The 24,002-nt window shown below is 40.9% G+C and overlaps 1 protein-coding gene across 1 annotated transcript; it reads right to left on the reverse strand.

The window, feature by feature from the left end:
• Window positions 1-13,512: 13,512 nt before the first annotated feature.
• LOC112558284 lies at window positions 13,513-18,737 on the reverse strand. The gene is made up of 10 exons (XM_025228651.1): window positions 18,348-18,737; window positions 17,752-17,822; window positions 17,456-17,506; window positions 16,879-17,080; window positions 16,664-16,732; window positions 16,112-16,153; window positions 15,343-15,872; window positions 14,644-14,860; window positions 14,279-14,441; window positions 13,513-13,892 (listed from the first exon to the last, which is right to left on the reverse strand). Exons 2-8 carry the CDS (start codon window positions 17,765-17,767, stop codon window positions 14,751-14,753), a joined length of 1,020 nt encoding a protein of 339 aa, XP_025084436.1. The 5' UTR covers window positions 17,768-17,822; window positions 18,348-18,737; the 3' UTR covers window positions 13,513-13,892; window positions 14,279-14,441; window positions 14,644-14,750.
• Between the last annotated feature and the right edge of the window lie 5,265 nt (window positions 18,738-24,002).

Genomic DNA, 24,002 nt, shown 5'->3' on the forward strand with positions numbered 1-24,002 from the left:
TAGCTTAGTAGAATTCTATGAAACATTGCAACAAATACTGCCGGATGCAGTCAGCTACAACGAATTATACAAAAAATGGTTCCGGATAGCGATACTTATCTTCAGCTTGGCAAAAATTCAGTGAAAAAGATTGCGACAACAGTCTCATGGGTTTTAGTATTGTATCTATTAGGAAAGTACGCTACTTGAAGGTTTTAGTTGTATCACGCACAAAGTACTCCCAACAGGGTTTTAAAAGTCACGTGATCTGACTTTGGCACTATGTATGGTCTCCTAGGAGTCGGTAGTGAGTTGAATATGAAGTCCGTATGGTCTGTATTTATGTCGGCCTTGCACTGTACTGTAGCCTGAACTGTCGACCCCCTGTTGTGACCGGTCGTGACCTCTATCAGGTCTTGGAATCAATGGGCAGCAGAGCGTGACGCCGAGTGCCAGTCTGGATGCGAACATGGGTGGATGAAGGGAAGGAGAGTGAATGGTACAGAAGGGGAGGTTGTGATGACATGAAAGTGTTTTTTGTTGGTATTAAGCTGCTCTTGGAGCACGTAGGGAAGGGGAGGAGTGAGCGACCGACTAAGTGCTGTCTGCCCTCCCTGCGGGCGTTGAACTACACCTACAGTGTAGACCCAGAAACTCCAAGGTCGAGCTCTGCTGTTTCCAGATCATGAACTTTTCGCTTTTGGTCTTTATGGAACTCAGGATGCCAAGCTCTTACTTGTCCTATTGAGAAAAAAAAAGGCTAGCATAGACAGCCAGGATGTAATGGGCATTCTTTCATACAACCTGTGAGAGTCAAACAGCCACAAACACACCCACATACACACACCTCCCTACCCACTCACCCACCCACCCCACACACCCCACACACATGTATTCGCCCACAAAATCCCAGACACAAGTGGGCGGATACTCAGATGTTAATGAAAGGAAAGGAAAATCGTGAAAGAAATAAAGAAGAAAAAGCTCTTTCACAACAGGAAAGATTCAAATCATGTGGGATTTGCTCTGAAATGCCAAAGCTGGAAAGTAGAAGAAATCCCAGAATTACCCGACAGGATTTTACAAAAAGTATAAGGTGTAGGAAAAAAATAAACACAAAGTGGAAGAAACTATAATTGTTCAACTCCGAAAGAATTTCAGCGATTTTGAAGACAACAACAAGGGGTGAGGCATAACTCTACTAACACAGAGAAGAAAAACCTTCAATCTATTTTTTTAAATGGAGGCAAGGACAACCTGGCATTAGAGGGTGAAAATCATATAGGGACTATATCGTCACCAACGACGGGGGATAGAACAAAACACAGAATAGAAAAACACACTCTGTGTCGTAGTCGTCAACACTGATAATCATTGTGGAAAATCATACTCCACCATTCTTCCAGTAATTATAATAAGAGCATTGTACACAGATTTCCAATGTCAGGTGGTTTTAAAACCAGACTAGGCTCTATCATTTCTAATAAAGACAGAAGTTTTCACTGATATAATACTTCAGGGTACCCGGAGTCGTTCGGGTATCGTCCCTAAAGAAAGACTGTCGGCGCACAGTGCATATAGACGAAAAAGATTTTTAAAAAGCGGTACGAGACGGCTCTTTCCGTTTGTAGTTTAGAAGATAAATATTGCGGTGGATTCAGCCACCACCGACTCGCTCGTTCACTCCCTCACTCCCTTATCCTTTTTTTTGTTGTTGTTGTTGTTCTTTTCTCACAAATTGCTTTCTTAAAAATGACGACGTCCGTTTGTTTTGCGTCCAGGAGATATGTCAAAATAAGTATCATATGCATAGAACCATGCGTTACATCTTCGAACGGAGAAAATAAAAATGAAAAGGTAACATAAACGAATTAAGAATCACCTATGACCTTTTAAGGTGACAGCATACTCTAGAAAAAATTTTGCTTTAAATATTTTAATAACATTTTGTGATAGAATAGTCATATATAAAAATGTGTTAAGTGGTTACCATGAGAATGTTGACTGCAATCAATGTTATTTGGAAAAATTTGCTACTTCTGGTTAGGGTTGACACTTCAGAAAGCAGCGGTTTTGGGATCCCGTGATCGAGTTTGAGACTCTAATATATATATATCTTACATAATATATACTATTATATATATATCTTACATATGGTTGAGATTCATTTTTTTTAAAAAGAGTATTTTAATGTTAAATAAATTAATTTTCATAGCTACCCTCACCAAATTTACACTTAAATAAATTAGAAAAGCTCCATTTTCTCTGCTGCGAGCCTAAACAAAGAATGGGACTAAACCGGAAGCTTTGTAGTATCATGCTTCGTTTTAGTAGTTAATCTAAAATGTGAATAAACCGGAAGCTTTATAGTATGATGCCTCGCTTTAGTAGTTAACTGGAAACAATCGTCTGCCAGCAGTCCAGTAATACAAGTTCGTGATCTAAACGTGGTCTCGTGACGTGGCCATGCACAGGCAGTCACGAGGCCGCTGGCCGATATAGGTTTTCTCCCCTACCTGTACTTACCCTCCACCTAACCGCATTCCTCTGCTGTCGCTAAAGTTTATTATCAAGGTCAGGCCTTAGTTCGTGTGTCAGATATGGCTGTGTGACCAGCACATGATCGACATCCATTGCATGTGTGTTTGTGCGCGTGCATTCTTGTGGTCGGTTTGCTGTGCCACGATAAACTTTTCTCCTGAGTGCATTCTCTACAGAGGGATGCTCTTAATTTACAAAATGGTTGTGAGGATAAATAACAGTGTATGGAATTCAATGATGCGTAAAGGAAACAGAAAAAACTACCAGCGTCAACATAAAGTTGGCCACGCCCCTTACTCAATTCCACCCGTCTATCAAATGTCGACATCACCCGGTTTGGCTTGTTGCCAAACGGTATAACGCATTAAATATTTAACAAGTCATTGGCACTATAACTTACGAGTACAGACCCACCACAACAGTATCGGGGACCCGAACTTTTGTTCCTATATACCGCTGACCCTAATAAAAGTCACACCACCTCACCGATTGCATCATAGACAGGTGTGTACCCGTGTTTCGATGAAGGCGTCAGAAGTAGCTACACTTATCTCATGCAAGGTCACCAGCTTTCTAAATTAACCTGACACTTTTTTCTTGCCCCCTTCGTCGGATGTCGCTAGTGTTGCTGAAAATTTCCCGATGAGACCAGCAAGGAAACGTAGCATACCTTTATCGATATGGGAAGGGAGTGGGGTCAAAGGGTGAGAGGTCGGTGCACTTAGAGATCGACCTTGGCTGTCTGCCGAGTGCTGAGTATGCAGGGCTCTAGAGAGCATCAGACATCGACAAAACAGCATCCACAGCATCGAGGTGGAGGGGGGAGGGGTAGAGGTTGCTTAAAAAATATTTGCTGTATTTTTACCTGAGAGGTATCCGGCCGAGCCCTCAGGTAAGCGGGATACTGGTAGAGCCTGGATCTGTTCCTGAACACGAGGTCGACTTGCAGATTTCAACATTTCACTGCAACAACCGTGCAAGGGGAACTGATGGTTAAGGTTAGCTGTTTATCATAAACTGACGATCTCTGATGGAGACTGCTTCACACGCCACTGGTGCATGGAGGGCGAGGAGCGCTACCTTAGCAGTGCACCAGGAGGAGGTCCATACGAAGAGGCCATTATACTTTCCATCCTTTTTGTTGCATGTGCTTTGCAAGCGGACGTTACTGTTTTCCTTGCCCTAATGGAGGGAAAGGTGGGGGGTTGGGGGGTTGGGTAAAGAAAACATGTCATTATAACCGTAAAAGTAGGCTCTGAAAACAAACTGCTTTTTGGAAAAAAATTCGTGGAACCACACAGAGACTCTCTTTCTCACTCACACAGACACATACACACCTACAAAGGGATAGTAAAGAAACAGCCCAAAAAGTTAATAAAAAGGCAAAAACACTCTTACACTCCACCCTCCAAACAAAGCAAACAAAAAAACCTCCACAAAAAACCAAACCAAATTCCCATTCCCACGAAAAACAAACTGTTTTCGTCTGACAGAGGAGAACGAATGAATGATTAATATGTTAAACTAGTTGTCTATAACATGTTTACTTTCAGGGTGGTTGGGGGAATTAGGTAAGGGAGTAAAAAAAAAATCGAACGAAAGAAAACAGGTAAACCGAACCCATGGAAAATATAACACAAAGTACATTCAATCCCCGCGTGGTAAAAAATAACAAACAAATACAATCTGGCAACTCAGAAAGCTGCGCCCACTCTGCGTGAGAAAGTAGGAGCAAACACCTTTGTGAGGACTTCATCAAAACAACTGTCGCGCCCAGCCTGCCCGTCAGCACAGGGCGCACTTTAGCCTGGTTGTCGGTCACGTGACGAAGGAGGTTCGTTGACAAGGTGTCTGTCTCCCTGACATCGATAACCGTTCGCTTGCCGCGATCGCTTCTGATTAAAGTGCAGTGGCCCTGTGACCCCCACCGGCTGAACTAGGTCAAGCTGGCGAATGGTCAACAGTTTCCGGTCCAAACAAAGGAGCTTGTACATACTCATCCTTATTTTGCCTGAAGTAATTACTAAATAAACTGTGCAATTCATCTTCACAACTCAGTGAAAACTCAACATTCCGACAGATAATTAAACACTGAATTTCCACAATTCTACAGATATTTAATAAACTTATGCAGTTCATCAAATTTCCACAGATATTTTGATTCTGCATTCCACATATTTCCACATATATTAAGAAAACGCATATTGCTCTGAACATGTGTATTACAAAGAAGGGTTGACGGAGTGCAAGTGAACACGTGGGAGAGAGACATACCACTCATACGATGAGAGAACAAGAGAAAGCAAAGGATCAAGAAAGGAGAGGGCATATAAAAGATTTTATGTTCCATCATAAAATAAAAATAGTCTGGGTTGACAAACTGTTTCTTGGTGAAGCCGAAACTCAAATTTAAAGTCCAAGTTACTCTGTTTTTTTTGTTTTTTTTATTTATTTTATATTTTTTTTAATACGTCAGGGGAGAGCAATGTGCACACAAATAATTTTCATTAGCATCTAACTAGGGAATAGTCTCCCCTGATATATCTATGTTCCTAGCTTGTAGAAAGCGCCCTCGACGTTCGTAGCAACTTCAATAACGTTTCTTGGATCAACGTGACCTCTGTCAACATCTGCTTTACGGATATATGAGTACATTAAATTTTGGCCAGGAATTTCCCGCCACTCCGTGAAATGACCGGCCAAAGTAGCATTTACACTGGTCATTTCAAGTACATCAGGTCTTGACCACACCTTTCGGCCGAAGTGAGAAATGGCCGGTCAGTTTGTGAACTAGCTGCACTTCGGGCTTTGGCCGTAACATATAAATTATATATATCTCAAAGAGCGAGAGAGAGGGGAGGGTAGGGGAGAAACGACACTTGATATCGTTAATGTTATTTAGTTCAAGCATAAAACAAAATATAAAAGCAAAATAAAACAGCAGAGACAGATAGAGAACTTATTTGATCCTCTTAATTGATTCAACTCCAAAGAACGTAAGGCTAATAAGCCAGGTTACAAAGATATATGTAGTATATGTAGTATCTCTGGTTAACAGCTAGTTAACAGTTAGTTATCCATATTCTCTGCAAGCAGTCTACTAAAATGCTTATAACATATAAGCAGTTTATCCAGTTGCCTTAGTCGTTCTGATAATGCATCTGTGTGCATTTCGTGCCACATCTTCCCTTCTGTACACTGCATTGCACAGCAAAGTATGGATGAGGCTAAGTAAATGTGAATGATGTGGCCAGAGCAGTTACATGTCTCGCCCCTCTTGCTCGCAACATCGTTTGCAACAAGGGTCACGTGATTCGTTGCACAGCAGAGCCCGTCTCAACTGTCCATTGACAACCGCTCCCACTAATGAAAAAGATAACCTACAATGAACAAATTCATGTTGTTATTATTATTATTATTATTATTATTATTATTATTATTACTACTACTACTACTACGAGAGGAACTGGTATGAGTCTTATCTTAAGTCTGTCATGTCTGGAGAAAGCATTCATCTTTCCGGACTGAGAATCCTTGAAATATCATACTGGTTTGTTATTAATGAGTTAATGAGATTGTAATCAGGACATCTGCGTAAGCTCCACACCGACATTAGTACACTTACATTAAACTTTAATTTAAAAGGAATAAAATTGATATGTACCTACCGAGCCAGGGGACGGGAAGAAATCCAAGAAGAATAACCTCAGCTGGAAAATTAAACTCAAAGGTTGCTTCCCTTGGACAATCATAACTTTTTCAGTCACACCACGGATACAAGTTCGTGGACATAAACAGCAGCAATTGTTTTTACATAGGTTCAACTGTTTTTTTTAATTTTTAGTGTAGGGACATTTTCTCTTTTTATTTTGTTATTTTAGCTGCGGAAAACAGTTGCAACTTAATGATGTGAAAATTGAAGCACTCCTCATTTTTACATCTGCCAGATTTTGCCATGGATCTGTATGTTTTGCTTTTCCGGCCTGACTGGTGAGTTACTCGTCGTCTTTCCTGAATGTTGTGCATGATCAAAGCATGACTACCTGTTGAATAGATGCCTTATAGATGATGATTTTTATTATTACAGGTATATTGAAGATACTAATAGCTGATGCACTTTAAAAAAAAAAACCTTTGTAACTGCCCTACTCCTGTGTTTTTCTGCAGATGTATAGTTTTATTTCATTCTGTATCGAGGTAATTCTGCTTTAAAGGTTATTTTGCACACTGGGATGAAATGTTTCCTGTACTGTTTTAAGTGCGCATAAAACTATCTCCACATTCTGTGGACCATAAAAATTACAACATAAGATTAATTGTTGTGGCAACGTCCGCTATCCAGACCTGTCTGTCTCTCTCACTTGCGGTGACAGACAATACAAGGACATACAAAATTCTGACTGCATTCAACCACAGTTATAATAACATTTTGTATAAAGATGGCATGAAACTTTTAATGCGTTCAAACACAGCTGTAGGAATGGACGGAAAAAACAGATATGAAATAAGAGTGATTAGAGAATAATATTACAAATACTTTATTTACCAAGTAAAAATAGCTTTCTCTCTCACTCACTCCCTCTCTCAAACACATTTTACAAGGTTTTTTGTAACGTTTTTGGTGTTGTTGATCGTGTGATGACTCGTTCATTTCTCCGTACTTTTTGTCTTTATTTCTTACATCCATTAATTTATTTATTCACTCACTCACTTTCTTTCTCTCCATGGTTTCCTGATTAAAACGGCAAGCGACTTCTTAGTTTGCAGGTTACCATGTCTGACCCAGTGTTATGACTGCGTGGGTCATAATCTGTCCAAATATTGTCTTTGCGTGAGTTTGCGAGGTGTCCAAATATAATACACAACAGTCCAAATCATAACACAGTGTTTCACATCATTGCAGGTTTTCACTCTGCGAGTAAGTACGATGATGATAGCAGGCCATTCCTATCACAGGCAAGACGAGGTTATTTTCAGTTAAAATCGTAGGCTGATTTCTTTGTCGTCCTCTTGTCTACGAAAAGACTGGTGTATCAAGACGGGTACGCGCAGCTGTCGACTGTCGGGTGGTTGTGTCACATGACGCAGTCTAAATACCAAACAGAAAACACACCATCATTCAACAAATCTTGCTGCAAGATATCAAAGGTATTGTAGGACTGCAATACTTGTGTAAGCACTCATTAAGTTGTTTCTAAAGCAATGATACTCTTTCACAGGTGACGGAGGCAAAAATAAATATAAAAAAATAAATAAAAAGATAATGAACAAGGAAAATGCAAAACAACTGTTAAGAAAGCTTGAGCACAGAACTTTATTCTATAACTGAAAGATTTTATCATTATGGATGAACGCTAATGCGTGGGATGTTCGACTGAAAGATTTTCTTTCAAATTCATAATGCATGGTTGAATTCGAACAGTTTATTTATGGAACGTCTCTTTTGAGCCAGCTGAATATGGCGAACATTCCCTCCTCATAAACCTACTTTGACAAAAGGCTTTCACCCGTGACCTACGATATAAGCTTTAGAATTTCATACAAAGAAACAGGGCAAACTACAGAGCATAAAATAAAAAGCATAAGACTTTAAAATAGTGCATTATTCACCCTTCAGTGAGCTTGAATTCGCTGTCATAGGTGGTTTGCCAGTTGCGCCTGTACTCGTCACTCAAGTTGAGAGACGTTAGTCTGCAAGATAATAAGGTCATCTTTAATGACTGTCACATAAAGTTCTGTAATAGAGTCAACTTACCAATATCACATACATCATAAAATTTAGGAATTGTCTGTCGTCTGTCTGTCTGTCTGTCTCTCACCTACAGAACCCTTACAGTAAAATTCCTTTCCACTCAAGTTTCACTCAGTACGTTTTGTCAAGCATTTATTCAGCTGTGCACTCCTCATTACAGGTTATTTGAAGAGAAAGAAAAATGCTAATGTTCGTGCACTCCTTTATTTGCGTTCTTCAGACACCAGTCCTTCGACAAGGCAAGGAAAAAAGCAAAATCAAAACTTTGACAGTGCTTACCTTTGAAGAACTGGTGTACTTATGATCGAAGACAGCTCGTCATTCAAACGTTTTTGCGACGATGTGTCGACTTCTACACTTACACTGTGAACAGAGGGTTAACAATAGTTAGTTCCTTCAGAATGACATTCGACAGGTTCGTTGGAATACATTTTGTAAATTCTAGGCTTACGTGCACTATCTCATGCCTACAGACACACCAACACACATCCACTACACATCGGAGCTATTACACAGTTGCTATACCGTGACGACACTTAGTTATCTCGAGGGTCAAAGCACAATAATCCACTGAGCCCAAACACTACTCACACTTTCATCTTCGGGAGATATACAGGAGCGACGACACCTCTGTGCTCAAATTTCCATAAGCAGACTGCTTATGGTGCCTCTCAAGGCTCCCTGAAACTGTCGGCAAATCCTTCTGACTGTCGTTCAGATTCCAGAATTCCATGTCACCGGAGATGGTGGAAGCCCTCGATGATGATGAGGGAGTTCCAGACTCCAGTAGGTTGCTGCACATCATCATCATCATCATCATCATCATCATCATCATCATCATCATCATCATCATCATCATCATCAATCAATCAATCAATCAATCAATCAATCAATCAATCAATCATCATCATCTATCATCCATCATCATCATCATCATCTATAAAAATAATATTTGTATATTACAGGGAATGATGCTATGAATAAAGGCGTAGTAAGAACATGGTCTTCATTCTACACTCTTGCTAAGCTAAAGAAAGGAGATGCTGGACATACCTCGAGCTTCCCTTGATGTCATTTTTCGCAGCTTCCTTAGATTTTCGGTGTTTCTTCCTGATGAGGGGCATGATGAGGCGAAGGATAACAGCGACGACAGCCAGGATGCCTACACTGACCGCTGCCCACACCATCACCTCCTCACTCTGCTCAGTCCTATGAATATTTTGGAGTATTCCTCATCCGAATGGACGTGGGTGGCGTTCGTGCTTGTAAAGTTTGTGTCGTTGATTGTGGAATTGTATTCTCCTTGTATCACAGGGAAATAGCTGGAGTTTGTGCCTACAAAGTTTCGTCGTGGTGGATGTGGAATTGTTCTGCTCCATCGTTGAAGGGACGTAACTAGTCTCTGTGCTGGAAGATTACTCATGGCTGTAAGAGATTTGCTTTTCCGTCAAGCTGCTTCAAGCAGGAATTATCCAGCTTCAGCTGTACACCCTAGTCGAGAAGTCTTCTACCCACAAGACGAGATATCTTCAAACGTCCACAGTCTTCGTGGACAGGTGATGTGGCCACGCTTTGTTCTTCTGTAGAAAAAAAAAAACTGTTTGAGATGAATATACGAAATGTGTCAGATCGGAGCAATGAGAGACAGAGAGGAAGACTGAGTTGTGTAACAGGAAAGAGCTACAGGGTTCTTCGCTGAGCAGACCGGTACTGTCCTGTTTACCCATCCCTCCCTCGAGTCCCTCCCTCTAGTTTCCCCAAAGAATCTTATATTCGTTCAGTTCTTTCCTTGCAGACACATTTCCTTGTCTTAATTCCGTTTAGGTGAAGCTGTAGCCTCAGTTCTGCCGGTTATCGCCCTAAATTTCGTCATGCCGCCCTCCTCTGACTGGATGCCGCTGTTGACTTTTGACCCGCTGAGCATCCGTTTCGCTTTGAATCGTCCATCACACATCGTCAAGGAAAATAAACACGAAGAAATATTGCCAGGCATCCAGCAAACTGGCATGGGCGATCCAATCCAAGCACTCGTGTTCCACTCCCAGTGGCCCATTGTGTGTAGCCCGGCACTCCCAGTTCAAGTTAAAGCGTGTGGTCGACTTATTCAGTTGTTTCCTTACCCTCGTCTTATCCATATTTTTCTCGGTGCTTTACCTTAATTTCGTATTTTTGAACATTGAAGTATAACGGTAAAAAATTTTATATAATTCAAAAATCCCAGTATATGAAATTCTTTAAAGGTTTTAGACCATTCCTTTTGACAAAATGAGAAAAAAAAACCACCCAAACAAACAAACAAACAAGATATTTCAGAATTCTCAAAATAGTCTGATAATAATGATTATCATAACGACAGGAAGAATGCCACTTGTGATAATAGAACAAATAATAATGGCTGTTCCATCAATACAAAAATAAAAGGAAGCAGAAAAAAGTTTCTAAATTTGCATGGATTCCCCACTTAAGAGGCCAAGGTTGCAGTACAAATGTGACCCAACCACATATTTTTTTCCCCGTTTCATATATACATGAAAATTTCTGAAACCCTTCATTAGCAGAAGTGTAAAAGAAGTTATGTGCACCGTCGATTATAAGGACGGCGGCGGTAAACGACGACGACGATGATGATGATTGTAGTAATATGGGTGGATGCTAGCGCACCTCTTGCCGACAGTGTTGCATGTGCTCATCCCACTTAGTTGGGTGCGTCTAGAAGAATGAGGGGCGTCTAGTGTGTCTACACATCTCATCTCGAAAGCCACGCTCTCCAATGACAGATGTCGGGGCGACAGACAATGGTCGTGGGAACGTCACTGACGTACAGAGAGTCAGAGCCAGGCAGAGCCAGGTGTAAATTTAGACTAAAATATTTCACATACCCGCCCTCAGTGGCGGCACTCCGCACTGCGACTATATTTGTCTCACAGGCGTCATTCACCCACTTCTTCACAACTTTCTGTTGCTCATTCTGCCTCAAACAAACATCTGCACGCAAAGCCCAGATTCTAACAAAAATCCCAAAGCTATTGTTTGCACAAGAGCTAAGAAGTTAAAATACACACACACTCTCTCTCACACTTAAGCTCTCCAGAATAAAGTAAAATAACAATCAAAACGTGAATAGCAAAGAAAAAAATAATAAAGATCCACTAAGAATCGAACCAACAACGTTCACGCTCAGAACCGTTTGCCTTCCTCACTATATTAATTATAGCAACTTTAATACAGCTACCAGTCAAGCTATCTGAAGTTTTGCATTTTGACTGAACACTGAAAGGCAAATTGAGACTGTTCGGTCATGTACAGAAGGACAGGAAAACAAAAAGTAATTTACTGGCTCCCTTCTTCAAGCGCTAGCTGCTTCATGCGCACATCTTTCAGAAATCTGATTAGTTATTTGAAATTGTTTTAAATTTAGATGCTGTCTATGAGTAAAATAGTGTTAGAATAAGAATCAAATAAAAGGGGAATGAACAGAAGTTTCAGTGTTACATTCTATCTACGTGTGTGTTTTCTGTGACTTGGGGGGCTGTGAGTGTGGGGGGGGATTATCGATGATAGTAGTACTAGTTCTTTGGACAGTTAACGGATAAACAGCTCTAAGAGATTAACAGAAACGCATCCTTACCTTCGCCGAGTCGAAGACAACCTCAGATATGTAGGTACGGCGAGGTGCTTACATTATAAATACTCACACCACACCCGAAAACGCTCGGCTAAGCTCCCCATACCAGAGGTCAGACAAAACATCCGCCCCTCCCTGCGCAAGGTATTGTGGGACAACGGACAGTCTGCTGCATTCACTCCTTCAACCTTGCTTCTTTACGTAGCCAACAAGAGTTTCCGTCCGAGTGACGTTCACGCCGTCACCCACGTAGTCACCCAGTGTCTTCACCGTGACGCCTGACCCACCCTGTTTGTGTACCGACACAAGCCCCTGGCTCACGTTGACGTCAACACACCCTGCACACCATGCAAGCCAGTGGGTGTTTGTGTGTGTGGGTGTGAGAGAGAGAGACTGGCTTTTCTCTCCCTTGTTCAGGCGAGGTGTCGCCCAGCTACAGCCAGCGGTTATTCCTCTGTGTAACGGCGAGTAACGCTGAAGTGACACTACGTCACGTACGAGGTTCGCCGTCGAACACCGCGGTCCGCCCATTACAATGTGTGAAGAACAAACTTGTTCATGTGTTGAGGGTTCTTTCAGGACGGCCAGAACAGGGTAGAAAATAATCTGTTGTGTAATAAGTAATACTGATAAGCAACAGGCTCAAGTCATCACGCAGAGGAAGGAAGTAAACATCTCCGCTTTTTTTTCACAAAAGCTAAAAATGTTACCGTTGTTTTTAAATGAAGACTGTCCTGAGTCGACCGCTGCAAAATATTTAAGCTCTCCGTAACTTTCGAGTTTCAAAACATGATTTCCTTATGACAGTTTTAGTATGTGATATCACAAAGCCACGCCTGAAACAGGGAGCAAAATCAGTCACCCGTTCCGAAGGCTTTTAATTTTAATGAGACAAAGATTCTTGTGACTGGCGTTGTGTTGCATGCACACTGATGTCTGAAGTTCGACTTTTCAGTTAACGTCTAAGGTTTGACAGACTTTGACATAAAAGAACTAAAAAATAAAATCAACCAGTGCTGTCTGAGATTGTCAGACTTCGGCAAGAATGACTTATAAAACTGAAACCAATCTTTCAGTTAGAGCTGTCTGCGATTTGTCCAACTTTCGGATGAACGAGAAAGAAAGTGAACGCATACTTGTCCGTCACAAAATGGCGTGTTCCGCACGGTGTAGTTTCTGTATGAATACGTTGCAGTTATTTCATTTTTACGGTTAATGACAGTCACTTTAAAAGGTTCACAGCTTTTTTAACTTCCTGTCCTGGTTGTCTTTTTTTGAGTTGGTGGTAAAGAGTGTTTGGGTTCTTCACAAGCAGGACAAGCTGTCTGTATTTTATGTCACTGGCCTCGTCTACAGCCATGTCAACGCCGTCGTTGTCATAAAGGTCGTCATTTCGGCGTCTTTAATACAGCAATAACAGCCCCACCGACTGAGATAATTGGTTGACATCTCTGTCAGAAAGGGTCGAGGATTGAAGCCTTGAACATGACGACACTACCGCAATATATGAGAAGTATTAAACTGAGCTCTTTTGCTTCAAGAATATTGGCTTCTATAGATGGGATCAATGGTTTTCATCACACAGCACCGAAACAATAAGAAATAAACTATTTGCCGTGATTCATGATTTTACGTCTGTAAATATACAACACACAAATGGATACAAACTCAATAAAATAAATTGTACACACGCATAGGGAGTGAGGGACAGGGAGAGAGAGAGAGAATTATTCTAAACATTTTCCAGCAAGAGAAATATTATGATATTTAATTTTTCACTTGTCTTCAGTGCTCGAAAGATAATGTGTAACTAATGGTACAGTCCATCGTCATTGATGAAGTCTGTGAATCGTTTTAACTTGACGCCTTCCGCCGATAGCAGCTTCCGGATGTGCAGCCGCCATGTGAGGTCATAGGGCGGTATCTCGAACACGTGACTGCTGGAATTCGTAGCGTCGCACGACGTCACTGCGACTGCCCTCCACGTTAGTCAGACTGAAACACAAAACACACAATGTAAACCTTTCAATTCTCATTCTCCTCCCAATCCTAAGTTTTTCAAAGTAAGATGAAGATGATCTGACATTAAATGTTCGATATCCTACATCGAAGAGACTTCACAATATTTTTTTTTCTTTTTTAATACCAGGAACGACAAACATTCTGCTTTTCAAAAGAAATCTCTCTGAAATGGTTAAAGCAGCAAACGACAGGACTGCAATGCGACTTCTACCTTCCCTTAATTTAGTCTCCGCTGTAGAACAAATGCAAACAAATTAGCACTTTTTACTGTGCTGCTGATGAGAAGGAATTTCTGGGATAGACATCCGTTCCGAATGAGTTCTAAAAGATATAACTCGTTCACCGCGGACTGAACTGACCTTTTGACGGTGCGCACGTTGCTGACGTCAGCCATGACGTGGGCGGGGGCACCGAGGGAGGGGAGGATCTCACCGGCCGTGGCGGAAGCGGATACGCTGATCTCGCCGACCTCGTTCATGCCGTCTCGCCACTTCTTCTCTGTCGTCGTCACCACGCAAGTTTCTTCAGAAACGAAAAAGAAAGAGAGAAATATAAGAGGAGAGATAGGCGTTGGCCGGTATACACGCTGTGTAGTGAAATTGCTTTTGTGTTTGATTCAAGGCTTGCCGCTGACATGACGCCTTTTATTGTTTGTTACTATTGGTGCTAGCCCCAGCCATGCGGTATCAAGATATTTAAGGCGTAATCTCACAGAATAAACTACCTTCATCTCCTTCTTCGTCTCCGTAGGTGGTGGTGGTTGTCTTCTTGGTCACTGTGTAACACTGAACGACAGGCGTGCCGGAAGTGGCCTGCTCGGTCCTTGCAATTTCACCGGAAGCGGAAGTTAATTGTGTCGTCTGCTCCAGCGCATTGCTGCTTGACATCATCGCCTGCTGCTGCTGAATGGCTGGCGCTGGTCTCAGACTGAGAGGTGTGTTCTGACGGTAACGATCAATCAATAAGTTAAATAAATTAAATTGACTCATCAAGCTCAATAAAAAAAAAATAAATTTATAATATTATCACAAATATAACACGCAATCATGAGAAGAACAAAGTTCCAGAGAACTAGAGTAAAAGTTGTATATAATAACTACACATTTTAACATTATATTCAGCTCTCATTTTAGTCCTATGCAGCGTAATGTATAAAAGTATATATATTTAAATTTCTATTTCAAGTGTGTTCATTTGAACTATTTTATCTGCTTAGAAACCAATCCAAGGAAAGTGAAAAACAGAATGGCCAATCCCTTCAGACATTGGAATGAGTATAAGCTGCTATATATCTTTCTATGATCCTTTCTATTCTGTTCTTTAGTTTGCCTCCATTCCTTTATTTAAGAATTTGGGGATCTGTATTCAAGTTGGATATTTTGTACAGCTTGATATGCATTCGTTGAATGTTCAATATACTCACTGGACGTCATCAAATCGTACGCAGGAGTTCGGCTGGTGTCTGGGCCCTTGCCGAGGTCTCGCTCCACCTCTGTACCTTGTCTGGATTTCCAAGCTCTTTGACCCTCTGACCTAGACCACCTTTCCAAGTCTCGAGTCATTTCATGAGCAACTCCATGGCCTGATCGAAGCTTTTCTCTCCGCAAACTTTCGGTCCGAGCTGTACGATCTCCTCCGCCATGCGACCAGACGCCGTCCACGTCAGCGGAATGTGCCGAGCGGATGTTCCAGTGCCGAGCGAACTCGGCCTCTGACCCCACCGACGCTGACCTGGCGCGGTGGGCGTTGGATCTGGTGGAGATGGCCCCGCTTCTCGTGTAAACCCAGTCGTCGTCGTAAGAGGCTCGGGAGCTTCCAGCATGGCCTTGTCGTCGACCGATTTTCGTGGAGTAGCCGTGTCGGCCGTAGAGGAGGTCGTCTGTGTTGGCCAGGACTTTGCTTCCGCCGAACTGGTCGGCATCTTGAACTAGATCGCTACTCTCAAAGACTCCACTGAAACAATCCACGTGTACGTGAGGGAAACAAACACGAGACGCCGGCTTTCTTTAGAAAATGTCTTACAAGATATATCTATCTCATGCTTCATCGCCTTAAATAGTATTGTGTAGTAGACGCCTATTTAACCTAATACGGACTAAAATTAACATTAAACCCTGTTTATGGCTTGAGGGATTCCCTTTTGATTTTTATTATAGTTTGAGCAAAACTTATTTAGCTGAAATAAAGTGTACCTCTTCGAAGTGTCCATCCATGCCCTCGGAAGCTTTAGATCTCTAAGAAATAAAAGTGAAATGAAATACAGCATCCGATGTTATCTCTCTCTCTCTCTCTCTCACACACACACAAACACGCGTGCTGTCTCGTCTATGCGATGTACCGCTGCACCCAGATATAGGTATGATGGTTTAAAGAAGAGGATATGTATTCTTAAACAAGCAGACATAGAACATGCTCACATGTACACATACATTTATGCGGGTGTAACCTCCGAACCCCACCCCCGACACACACACACACACTGGTCTACTTAAGAGGCGCGTGCATTACTAAGCACAGAAAATATGAATACAAGCTCACATTTCTTTATTCCACTTATATAGCCGTCTACGTTTTTCTTTATTTTTCTCTCCGAAATATGAACGTACAGACAGGTGTATAACGAAACAATACCCTACTTCTCCCCATTCCGCACCCTTTCACGCACGCCCACACTGCACTCACAGAAACACACACACAAACACACACAATATCAATGTGATGCAGGGAGACTGATGGTCACTCACACTGCTGTTAGAGTCGTGTCTTCTGTGCTGCTTCCTAAGGACAAAGCTGACGTCATAGCGGAGGCTTTTCTGGCGATAAATAAATTGCAATATAACCGCTAAATCGTACAAACAATTATATCTAATAATAGTTTTACCGTATCATAAAGGAAATGCAAGTCATCCAAACTGAGTGAACTGTACTGACTCATTGATGTGGAAGGAAGCCAACTCACGGCGACTTTTCCTGTTTCTTTCTGCAGCACAATGCAGATGGACCGCAGCACACGCCTCCCGGACACAAGAGGCACAGCAGCAAGAACAGGAGAAAAAGGAAGACGGCAAGACCGATGAGGAAGGCAGCCAGATAGCCATGTCCTCCCAGCCCAGAGCTCCAGGAAGCAGGGGCGGAGTAGCCGGCAAGCCCTCGCAAGACCACTGGAACAAAAATGTCCATGTGTGTACATCTGTCGCAGAACATTTGTCAGTCTAGCAAAAGAGTTGCAATGAAAATGCTGATCCGATTGTGAGTCTTGCCGACTTGACTGTTATCGTGGACTCCTACACGCATCAACGAACACTCATACGCACTCAGGTAACAGCCTCCAGAGTTTTAATTTTTAAAAACCAAGTTACACCACAGGGATATTTTAAAGTGAGATAAATGGTCAGCTATTTATTAATAAAAGCAATTATTTTAAACACGTCTTTAAATAGATAAGAATGAAAAAGGAAAGTAAGATAATAAGAAAAATGAAATAATATAATGTAAATAAAATAAAAGGACAAGGGAATGTGGGAAAGAATACTTACACCATGGCAGCTCCTTGCAGAAGCAATAAGGGGACATCACCCATTCGTGAACTAGAATGAAAACGTAAAATGTTTTTACACCTAGTAGCGCCCCTTAGTTAAGGCCGTGGTGTTTGCTAAAGTAAATGGATAACAACACAGAAAATAGCCATTGTCGTTGCTTATTTATAAACTATAAAACGGTTTGGTTTTTTTTTAATCTTTGCATTAGAAAGTCGTTGGTCATTTAAAACAAGGCTCAAAATGTCCTTTGATTACGACTGATCGCGTGGTAGCTGACTTCGTTTGCAACTAACCTTTAGCTGTCGCCATTTTACGAAGATTTCCTTTGAGAACTTGCGATCTTCATGCACAGAATACACGAAGTCTAGTAGAAAATAAAATTAATTGAAACATATTCCTCATTAACAAATAGTAAATGCTATTAATCCCAATAGAAAAACTATTGTTTGGGAAGTAGGATTATTTATGGGGGGAAAAACCCATAACAAGTTCTAATTACAAGACAAGGGTAAGACAATGGAACATCATAGCAAAATATAAGCAATCTTAAAACATTCGTAAAGCACACCTTCATCATTCACTCACACACACAGCCAACAATTCATCCGCAGTTGAGAAGCTGGACTTCAGAGGGCACAACTGATTTCAAGTGCCTATTCTGCATACAGGTAGAAAATCTGTACAAATGTTACTGCAAAAAGACTTTATATAGCGCAGTTTACCAATTCAGTGAAAAGAAAGTAAATTTGTTTTATATTCTACAAAAACTTTGTTTTCACCAATAGCCACAAGGTAACAAGGAGTGTGGCATTTTGTTCAAGATGTTATTTCGGTGACCGTAAATAGAGATTAGGCATAAAGGATGAATGGGAAGCAAATGCACACTTACCGAAAATGTTTGTTCAGATTCTCATAGAGAGCCAGGAATAAGGAGGGTTCGGCACGCAGCACGACATTTGTGAAAATGCGAAGTGGCCTGGAGGCGGTCAGGGCAGCGGGTTAAGTTTGCTGTCAAGGTGGGATCCCAGGGCCATCACTTAATGCTGTAAATGTTTCTTGGTCTTCGTCCCCAGTACTTGACGACAACCGGTTCTGCATGCTGCCTGCAACTTGTAGCCTATGAAAAAGTGGTCTGAACAAGGCAGGCAACACGAACTGTTGAGGTTTGAACCCTTGCCCTGTAAGAAAAACAGGTTCTGGAGGAACATGCCGAGTGCCATGGCCATCCATTAGGTGATGACGTCCTTAGGGCGCAAAGTCTCTGACTTCGATGTTTACATCTTCAACCCCTCATTCTTGCCGTTCAGACAAAAGTTTCAATCCAATTGCGAACACTTCAGGGGTTTAAATCTCAATTAAAATCTCCATGTTTTCATACTATGTATCATTCTATAAGAAAGATTTCAGAATAATGAAGCAAATAATTGTGTGTTTTCAATAGGCAAGGGTTTGGTTAATTGTGGAACAAAGCTATACATTTGCGGTCGCTATCGTTGACAGCAAAAGTCTCATTAAATTTCATCTTTGTTTTGCTGCTTACGGAGGTCTGGTGGTCAATTGCTGTCCAGACTGACAGCAGAGAACTTCGTTAAAGGCTAAGCGTTGGTCTCGGAAGACAGACATCAATCCCCCTGTACACGTCCGTGCTTTCATCTTTTGTCTTTTGTCATCGTTAACTGTTACTGATACCGTGACAGCAGTCCACCTACACAGGTCCATGATATCATGAATTTAAGCTCTCTGTCTCATAAAGAAGGCAATACTATTTCAAAAACTAAACCAGAATACAGAATATCTTAAATAAGCACTAAATCAAAAAGACAGGAATTTGTCTTCCGAACGATCGGATGTCCGCCCCCGAACCCCTTGAGCCTCGCCTGCTGTCTGTGACACTGAGCGAGTGGCGGGTCATGAAGGGTGTCGCAGACTTCACTGCTTTGTGGCGAGGTATCGAGTGCACTGCACCCTGCCTCTGTCATTGCATCCACTGCTTGCGTAGGTGAGTACGTTATGACGTAATCATGTTGGACATGCGCACTTTGTGACAACTGTCATTGCGTGCATGCATTCGTGTCCCCATTGACCTCTCAACATCTTCCCTTTCCCGTTTCTTTTTTAAAGGAACAGCTCCAAAAATTGTCATCCCACGCAAGAGCAATGGCTGAAATCTAGGTTCTGCCTCTCTGATGTCACGTCTGTGAGCGGTTGGTGCAGATTTATGTGTTAACCGCTGGGTTTGACATCTGTCAGTGTTGAAAGTGCACTGTAGGACGTGCATCAATGGTGCTTACCTTGTTCACTTTTGTCCCGAATCTATCCTCCTGTCATTCCTGCTGCATTATTACAAGGTTGATGCACTCGTCAATCATCACTCGTGTCAAAACGTGCAGTTTCGCAATACTTCCTATATTTTATAGAGAGATGGAAAAGATCACAGTTTTGATTTTTACAAAGCTTGAGACCTTCTTGTTTTGTTGTTTTGTTCAAGAAAATAAAAAGACTGAAACACTTTTTGGACAATGAAAGTAATTGAAAGTAATCGTTTTCCTCTGTTGTGTTACTTTTCGCCAGAAGTGGGTATTGAGGATCTGACCTTTGATCGGGCACCACAATGGTTCGGCATAACACCTCTAACCCTCGTACCTATTCATTGTAATGGGGTTCATTTATTTAGATGTGCTGTGTTCAGTGTTCGTCACCAATATTGCAATTAACAATATTTACGACAATGTAGCAAGACATTCCTGCAGGTAATTCTAGATTATCTCGAAAAATGATGTTTGCAACATTGGGATGGATACACCGTTCATAGCAGTTTTCAGGACGAAGCATGCAACATTCACCTTAATTCTGTAGGCGGCACGTTCAACATTGCTCGTGACTACAGGCTAGCTAATTATAACAATTCTACACCAAATATGTATGGAGAAGATTCGTTAAGCCTCTTTGTGTTACTGAAAGTACTATTCAACAAATATTTTAAAAGTAATCTGGTACCAGTGACATTTAAATATTCCACTTTTACCTCTCTATTTTTTCCCTTGTTCTCTTCTCTTTTGCCTCTTTACTCTCAATCCTTCGTTCACATTTCACCAACTCTTGTTCGTCTCACTCTTTAACCTTTATTTCCCCCATCTCCTCAAACTTGACATAAAACTCTACAATTTTATATTTTTTGTTTGTTTTGTTTTCGATGAATATTTCGGCTGTGACATGACATTTTAAACTGAAGACTTCGGAACAAAGCTAGGACAAACTTCTCTCTTTGTCACGTTTCAGCAAACACCGCACTATTTGTTAACCTCACTAACGGACATCTCTTCGGGCGTTAAAAGAGGGGGGGGGACCCAGTAACATGAAAATAGCAGGGAAAAAACAAAACAAAAGAAAGACAACGAAACAACAAAGAAAGCGCGGAGGAAAAATAACTTCATCTTTCAATAAATCAAACGCTTGGTAGAAAAATAGGCACATAGCTAAAATACGTCAGCATTGTCCTGCGGCGTGACGTGAGGCCGATGGATGGACCGACCATCGCGACAGATCGCGTCCGCGCGCTGACGGTTTTATCCTCATCCTCGACAGATCAACGACGCTGATGACGCCAGCGGGCCTGAATGATCGAAACGACCGACACAATAGACATCCTTTTTAGAAAAGGACAGGGAGGAGAGAAGGGGACAGAAGGAGACAGACTGGAAGATCAAAGTTTTCCTGCAAGCAAGCCTGGGCACTTATCATTTGATGGCAGTAACACAAAAGCTTTGTCCTGGAGCTGTTGGGGTGAGGGGGAATCCGCCTTCCTTTGTCGAAGGTTTTCTTGAACGAAAGCGTTGAAGCGATCTATGTCTTTTGAATTACCGTTCTTGCTTTGTTTAAACTGTTTGCACTACGTGGCTTTAGTGTCGACACAAAGACAGACATACACAAATGCACTCACACACACGTATATACATGCATAAAGAAATGTACACAAATGCATGTACACAGAGATCAAAGATGGATCGACCTGTTATTTGATCATTTATTTCTACAATAAAAGTCGTTGTCTGGTCGCAAACAAGAGACACCTTTAAATAACACTATTGCTCAGTCTGTGTTCAATGATTCAACTACGTTTTGTATTTTCGAGTACTTCCACAAGATTAGATTGTATTAACATTTTGAAAATCTTTATCTATCGCTCAATCCGTCAATGCTTTTATTGCATTTTTGTTTGTGCACAGATAAAAAATTTGGCTGAAAATTTTTCGTTTCGATCAATAATGCAACAAAGAAGATTAAATTGATTCTAAAAGAATCTGAGAGGTTCGCTAGAAATGTACTTTTCATTGAGTTCTATGTATCGACGATTTTTTAAAAACAGCCGTAGGACCGGGCATTTTAACAATGTTCTGTAAGGGTTGTCAGATCACTTGAGCGTTGTCAGTCTGTTTAATGAGGACAGCCCTGTATTTGAGAGGCAAATCCAATGTGAACTCTAACATGGCCGCTATTCTTTACCAGAAAGATGAAACGATTACCACAATATTCATTCGTCGTTCGTTGTTGCATTCGTGTTTATTTAATATCTAAGAATTTTTAATGTCTAAATGCTCACAATCTTAGTTCAGTTTTACGACAAAAATACTCAAACGATAATTTGAAGCCCCATTTTTAACTGTCTGTTCGTCTAAGTGTATAGTGTTTGTCTTTTTGTTTACCCCGTTTCGTAACCCGAAGACTACCTGTATGTCTCTGTGGTTCTAGTTATTCAGTGTATAGTCCTAGTTATTCATTTCGTCTGCCTGTATTTTTCTACCAGTCGGTCCGTAAATTTTCTTTCATTCTACCTGGCATTCTGCTGTTTAGGTTGTGCATAAAATTTTATTCACACATTTGCACTCATAATAACAGAAGGATTTGCAATTTTTAAAAAATTTCATCACAATATGAAATCGTTGTTTGATATTTTTTATGTGTGGCTGGAAAGAAATTAATAATACAGAACGCACAAATAATAATTCTTACAGTGGACATAAAGTGTTATGTCACGTGAAATCATCCATAAATTCCAAATATCTAAGGCAGTGGGTCACATACTCCAATGCACGCTGAATATTTTTATCCAATAACTCTTTCGCTGTCATTCAAAATAAACACACACACACCCAAAGAAAATGTACTATTAAAAAAAAAAGACATTTACAAGAATTTCGAACAAAATGTAAAAACAGATAAGAAACACTTTAAACACTTTACACACTAAAATGTATGCGCACATGCGCTCGCGCACACACATACACAGACGTGCATACACATGTGCACGCACGAGCGCAGACACACAAAGGAGCATGGGCATAAACAAATATGTTTAAAACTATGCTCATTATTTTTTTCTCTTTGGAGTTTGAAGCTTTTCTTATTAAGAAAATGTGGGAAATAAAGAAACTCTCCCAACTTATATCTTCTGCTCACTGTTTACTATCTGTAACGCGAGTCTGATTGTGTAACTGTCATGCTGATATTACACGATATTGCTGACCCTAAAGATCAAAGGTCACAAAAATTGTTTGTCCAAACGGCATGCTCAAAACAAAAGAAATATTTATCAAGCAAACCATGCAGATGTCTCATCTAAACACCCAGTCAGGAAAACTCAGAAAGAAAAAAAAACAACAATAACACACGTGCTGCTGTGTCTCAATTAATTACAAGAAAGCTTAATTGACAAAAGCGCCAGTAAAGCACAAAAGAGTGGCTCACGCTGATGTCCTAAATAATTTCCACGTGTTCAGCAGCACCAAGTGTCATTTCGGCTTATTTCCCCTTCATTTCTAGTTAGTTCGCAGTTCCTTCCCTTTAATTGCAGAGAGGCCACTAATTTACCTTAATGCTTAGCGCTTTCTATCAAGAATTAAAAGGAAAGAGAAATAATCAAACTATCAGGCTTTGGCCGCAAGAAAACAATAAATATCAAGCAAAACCCCAAAATAAACAAAAACAAAAACGATGTAGCATTGCCAAGGAATGTTTATACAACATTTGTGCATGAACGCGCACAACAGACAGTTATCATTAAGGTAAAGGAGATTTAAACCCTGTAAGCAGTACCAGATTGAAGCTTTGTATTAAAAATGTATATGAAATATATTGAGATAATGAGACCATCAGATTTATACCCTGTTCAGAATGTGTTAATACAGACATCACACGATATAATATGTATCATACGACTGAGCAAAGAAAGGTCTCTGCCGACTAAACAGAGATTAAATGACTGGTTTACTAGAATGACTGGTTTAAAATCTTATCGTAGAGGTTCCAGGCAATGACTCGGTGCAAAAGAGCTTTGCAGGTGGGACAGTGCAGCAATAATTTCTTGCAGTAAAAACAGTAACATTGTTGTGGGACATCTCGAACTAATGAAACCATTTTTGTCATTTATGCAGAAAAATAAAAATAAAAATGACAAACCGAACAAGCACATTGCAGACTATAAATTTGTATGAGCCGTTTGAATATTACATTGAGCATAATTAAATCAGTCATCACAAAAAAACGT

This window comes from Pomacea canaliculata, linkage group LG2 (genome assembly GCF_003073045.1).
Source record: "Pomacea canaliculata isolate SZHN2017 linkage group LG2, ASM307304v1, whole genome shotgun sequence".
In the NCBI taxonomy this organism is placed as follows: Eukaryota; Metazoa; Mollusca; class Gastropoda; order Architaenioglossa; family Ampullariidae; genus Pomacea; species Pomacea canaliculata.

Excerpts from the sequence above, each read along its gene's own strand:
- LOC112558284 (XM_025228651.1), bottom strand. Across the intron at positions 16,733-16,878 it reads AAGAAACAGGAAAAGTCGCC|AAAAGCCTCCGCTATGACGT; the intron begins GTGAGTTGGCTT and ends ATTTATCGCCAG. Across the intron at positions 14,861-15,342 it reads GTACGATTTGATGACGTCCA|AACACACCTCTCAGTCTGAG; the intron begins GTGAGTATATTG and ends CGTTACCGTCAG.